The following is a 5,413-nucleotide window of genomic DNA, read 5'->3' on the forward strand; positions in this document are numbered from 1 at the left end:
AGGGAGGGGGTTCATTGCTCACTTTCTCTTTCTCTGTATTTCTCTGTCTCTTTTTTTCCTGGTGAGTGCATGCACCCTATAGCAAAAACCTAAACACACACATACAGACACACACACACACACACACACACACACACACACACACTCTCCCTCTAAAAAATGTGCATTTGCAAAGATGCTGCAGATGTCCAAAAATAATCAACCACAGACTTCAAACCTTGGGCCAACAATTTTCAAGAAATTCTTTATTGTACTACTAATTTTTGCTGACCATGGTTATTTATCTCTGTTTTTCTTTCTGAACAAAAAAAACCTGACTGCTTTTGTAGCTGCTCATGTCTGCATTTTGACATAAGCCACAGCCTTGGAGGTGGAACCAAATATACTGTTTTTTACACTCAGGCACTGAGTAGAGCTGCGGGTGGTGTCCAGGATCTAACTGGAGTAGCTACAATATAAACCAGGCCTTCTCCACCCAGACTTAGTTCTATTTCTGCCACCACAATAACCTTTAAGGCTGATCACATAAGTCATCCATCCATCCACGGAATCAGTCATAAGCTCAGCATCCACATTAGAAAGCCATCCTGCTAGGGCCAACAGGGAAAATAAACAACTGAATTAAGCAAATGTTGTGTGATGAATGTTACGAGGGAAACTAAGACTTGGCAACCTGACCTCGTCAAAGTGCTAGACACCTTCCCATAGTTTTCCACTGAGAGTCAAAAGGGATAAAAGTTACTAAAACTGGGAGGAGCAGGAATACAAGGAAGAGGGAAAAACATTCCAGGCAGGGGAAACAGCATGTTGGAAAGCTCGAAGGCAACCACTGAGAAGAATAACAAGGATACTGAAAAAATAGTAATAAATAAATTAATTACTGACTCTTATTCTGGGTCAAATACTGCTTTATGGGTCCATATGCTTTTAACTCACTGCATTCTCATCACCATCATTCCCATTTGATAGGTGAAAACACGGAGGCACCGGCCCGGCTGAAGTGGCATGCCACACTGCTAAGATGCTGTGCTTTCCAGGCTAGGACCACATGAGAAGCCGGGGTTCAGCTCCTGGTGCAGCCTAAAAGCACAGTGACACCAGCCTGTAATCCCCGTGACTCAGGAGGCAGAGGCAGGAGGATACATAACTCAAGGCCAATGTGGACAGTAACGAGCTGGCATAATGGCACACGCCTGTGGTCCCAGCAGGGAGGCTGAGGTAGGAGGATCATAACACGGTGACAGCCTGTCTATGAGAGAAAGAGCAAGGAAGGGAGGGAAGAAAGGAAAGAAAGAAGGAAAGTAGAGGTAGATGACAAAGGTCACATGGCTAAGAGCGACTGCGGCTCAAGTTGAACCAAGGCGCCAAACAATAGAGCCTATGTGTTCATGCTGCACTGCTGTATGACAAAGATCTTCTCATACTTAGGAAACTGGAGAGTCAGTCAGTCAGTACAGACTTTTTTTGCGGGGAGTCTAGAAAGAGATGGTGATGCTGAAAACGGAGCATATGATGAAGGTCTGGCAGGCTGTTATACGGAACCCCTCCAATGCCCTCCTCCCATCCCGTTCTGCCAGCCATGGCTACAGCAACCAGCTCCACTGGTGGGGCCTGACAGCGTCTGCCTTGCCTTCTCAGGGCTGCTTTCTAAGAGAGATGTGAGAAAGTTAAATCCACCTGAGATGGCCTTGACCAGTAGTGGACAGGAACCAGTAGGAACAGAGTCACATCTCCCTTTGCTTGAGTGGACACTAGGGTGGAGCAGGGGGGCAATCTCCATAGATTCTCTGAAGATGTGAGAGGGTGGGGCCCAGGACCACAGAGGTGATCAGCTCCTGTTTCATTCTTCCCAGACCTGCTCTCCAGTTTCATGTGCTCACCTCCTCAATGGAACTATCACCTACTCACAACCCCTCATCTTAGTCTCAGTTTTCCAATGGGAACAATGCTGGGGCAGCCATGTTAGTTTAGATTTTATCCTACAGGCAGTCAAAGAAAGCCTATTTTTTAGACTTGGGGATGCAGCAGTAAAGCAAAGCTCTGTGATGCTGAACACACGGGATAAGGTCCTGGGTTGGCATGCCAAGGCCCCCTGTGCATGCCAGGCACGTAAGCATACAGCCATGATCTGGGCTAGTCAAGGCTGGATGTGGATAGCAGTGTGAAGGTCTCCTGGGGATGCTTCTCTCTGCCTCATATGAAAGAAAGAAATAAACTTAATAGAAAAAATAAAGTTGGCAAATTGTATCCTCTGTCCTTCAGGAAGCAAGAGTCTAAGAGAGGGGCAAACTCAGCAACTGAGAGTTTGGTAGAGGTACTCATGCTATCACTCACCCCTCACACCACCTTATGCCAGAAAGCTGCCTAAGGCTAGGCCACAGGACCAGTCGACATCCATCTTCTTGCCCCTAGGCGTGGCTAGAAGAACGGCAGCTGCCATGGATCCTCTTGGTCGTGGGCCTACTCCTGCACATGATGTCCACAAGGCTGCTACTACTTCCAGAGGCAAGACGAACTATTCCATGTCTCCTTTAAAGTGGCTGGAGACATGCTCCCCTGGTCTCGCTAAGAAGCTGAAGATGCCAGATGCACTTGAAACATAAGGTTGTGCACTGACTGGAAAGTTTGGGAGAAGCCTAAACGTGAAAAACAGAATAATTTTGAGAATGAGGAAATAAAGGAACCTAATGGGTGGTTTGGTTTTAAAGTATTCTTGGCCCCTTTCTCTCTTCTGGATAAGATCTTTTCATTTCTCACTTATAGTGTGACAGGGATAAGTCACAAATTTAACGTCATTATAATCAGAGACTGTTCATATGACTAATATCAGAGATAATGCTATACCTTTGGCTTAAGAATGAAGTTCGGTTTCTATGAAGTAGAAATTAAAATACTAAAATCTGCTCTTAGTTTCAGAATAACTAACCTAAAAAGGATAACATGTATATTATCCACTGCTTACAGTAATTTCAGCAGTCATCCTCATATGTCTGTGAACAAACGAGACACCAGGTAACCCCGTCTACAGCAATTCGCTGAATGATCAGCTACGTAATTACAGTCGTCTCTCGGCATCTGAGGAGGATTGGTTCCAGGACACCCCGTGGTTATCAAAATCCACAGAAGCTCAAGTCCCTTAGATAATGGAGGAGTATTTACATATAACCTGTGTGCATCCTCCCATACACTTTAAATCATCTCTAGATTACTCGTAATCCCTAATACAATGCAAATGCTATGTAAATAGTGGTTATACTGTATTGTTTAGGGAATAATGCCAAGAAAAGAATCTGTACATGCTCAGTATAGATGCAACCAATTTTCTTCAAATGTTTCCAGTCCACAGTTGGTTGGATCCCGGGACGTGGAAACAGGCTGTGAAGGCCACCTATATGCCTCGCTCATGACATGAGCCCAGTGTGTTTAAATCATAACCAAAATATGAAACTACAATGCGTCTTATTTTAAGGTATCTGAGAAATAGATTCCTGAAATAACACAAATACCAAATAACAAAAATAATGTTTACCTCATACTAACTTTCACTGCATTTATTGTTTATTTGATAGTGTTTACCAATAATTTAGATTAAATTGCAGTTCTCACTTCAATTTATTACACACTATAAATAAGAGAATAGAGATCACTTCTCAGTCTTTTGGCTAAGATCAAGCATGGAGATAAGAGAAGGGTAAAAGCACTCCAGCTGTGGCATTTATGACATATGTTAAGGTAAAAATTTTTTTATTAACGTATTGAAGTTCACTTAAAAACAATCTTACCTGCATATATCAGACTGATTATATTCACAGAGTTTCTTTTCCAAGTCCAATCTCTTCTTTTCACTATAATACAGAAAGAATACGTTTTATAAATAACTACACTGATTTTAAAAAGTAAGCAGTTAGATTTAACCATGCTCTTTGAAATCGTGCCTTTGTGAGAATGGCTCTCTAGTCTCTCTCTTTCTTTTTTTAATTTTTTTTCTTAGCTTTTTGCCATAGGGCACATGCACTCCCTGGAGAGACACAGAGAAAGGGAAAGTGAGAAATTCCCTCCCACACATTGGGGGGATGACCACACAGCACTCCTTTTTCCTCCATTCTCCTCTCAGGATTTTGTACATGTACGTACACATGTCTAATGTGATTTTTCAAGCCGCCAGGTCCAGGACTCAAACCACGGTTGGCCATGTGGGAATCCTGTGTCATTTTTTTCTTTTTTTTAAGAGATTTTTTGCTATAGGGCGTATGCGCTCACCAGAAAGACAGAGACAGAGAGACAGAAAGCAAGAAATCACTGCCCCCCCCGGGGGGGGGGGAGATGGCCACATGGCACTCCCTTCTCCTCCATTCTCCTCTCGGGATCTTGGGCACACATGCCCGGTTTGAGTTTAAGCCATGGGGTCTGCGACTCAAACTGCGGTCGACTACATGAGAGTCCAATAACACAGCCATTACGCCAACTGCTGGCCCCAAGAATCCAGTGTCTTAACCACCACATCATCTGCTGACCCTTGTCCAGTCTCTTCCATGAGCAGAAAATACCAGCTGCATTTGAAACAGAGACCCAACACTACTTACCAGTCATCAGGAAAGCCTAAAAGTACAAAATGGACGCTACTAAGAGGCAAAAAGAACATGATTCTCAAAGTAAATGGGTAAATACAGTAGAAAAAGAACTAGAAGTGTGTTAATTTATTTGGCAAGTATTTCCCTTTTTTGGGGGGAGAGTTTTTTTCTATAGGGCGCGTGCGCTCGCCAAAAAGACAGAAACAGAGAGACAGAAAGCAAGAAATCACTCCCCCGGGGGGGATGGCCACGCCGCAATCTCTTCTCCTCCTTTCTCCTCTCGGGATCTTGGGCATGCACGCACACACGCCCAGCGTGCATTTAAGCTGCTGGGTCTGGGACTCGAACCACAGTCGTCTACGTGGGAGTCCAGCAACATAGCCATTACGCTAACTACTGGTCCCATGGCAAGTATTTCTTGAGGGCTTTTGATGAGCCAAGCACTGGAGATGAATATGATAGCAAGCTAGCTCAGACCCCTGGCCTCAGTTGACATTCTAAGGGGGAGGACAGACAGTAAACCAGGCAAGCATGTAAATTATAATATGACCAGGCAGTACTCTGAGTTGGTGGCATTTGAGCGGTGGAGAGCCTGCCAGGTCTGGACATGCTGCTTCCACAAATCTACCTAGGGATGAATACTGGTGGCTTACACTGCTCCCAACCGAGACAAGCCTGGGCCCAGTTAAAGGGGCTGTGTTAGGAAGAGGTCTCTGGACAGTAAATAGACTTACTGGTCCTTTAATGAAGACCAGATCTCCTAATACTATCATTTTGAATTTAAGAGGATTTCTTCTTTTAATGTTGTAATGTCGCTGTTATTTGTCACTGATGGCCGTTTC

At 44.2% G+C, this 5,413-nt stretch overlaps 1 protein-coding gene across 2 annotated transcripts in view; it reads right to left on the reverse strand.

The window, feature by feature from the left end:
* KIZ (kizuna centrosomal protein) overlaps positions 1-5,413 on the reverse strand; it is a 131,624-nt gene that overhangs the window by 119,651 nt on the left and 6,560 nt on the right. For both annotated transcript variants that reach the window (XM_006163627.2, XM_027766346.1), the window contains exon 2: positions 3,783-3,845. In XM_006163627.2, the coding sequence (XP_006163689.1) occupies positions 3,783-3,845 (63 nt within the window). The remainder of the gene's footprint in view (positions 1-3,782; positions 3,846-5,413) is intronic.

Source organism: Tupaia chinensis, unplaced genomic scaffold (assembly GCF_000334495.1).
Source record: "Tupaia chinensis unplaced genomic scaffold, TupChi_1.0 Scaffold142716_1, whole genome shotgun sequence".
In the NCBI taxonomy this organism is placed as follows: Eukaryota; Metazoa; Chordata; class Mammalia; order Scandentia; family Tupaiidae; genus Tupaia; species Tupaia belangeri.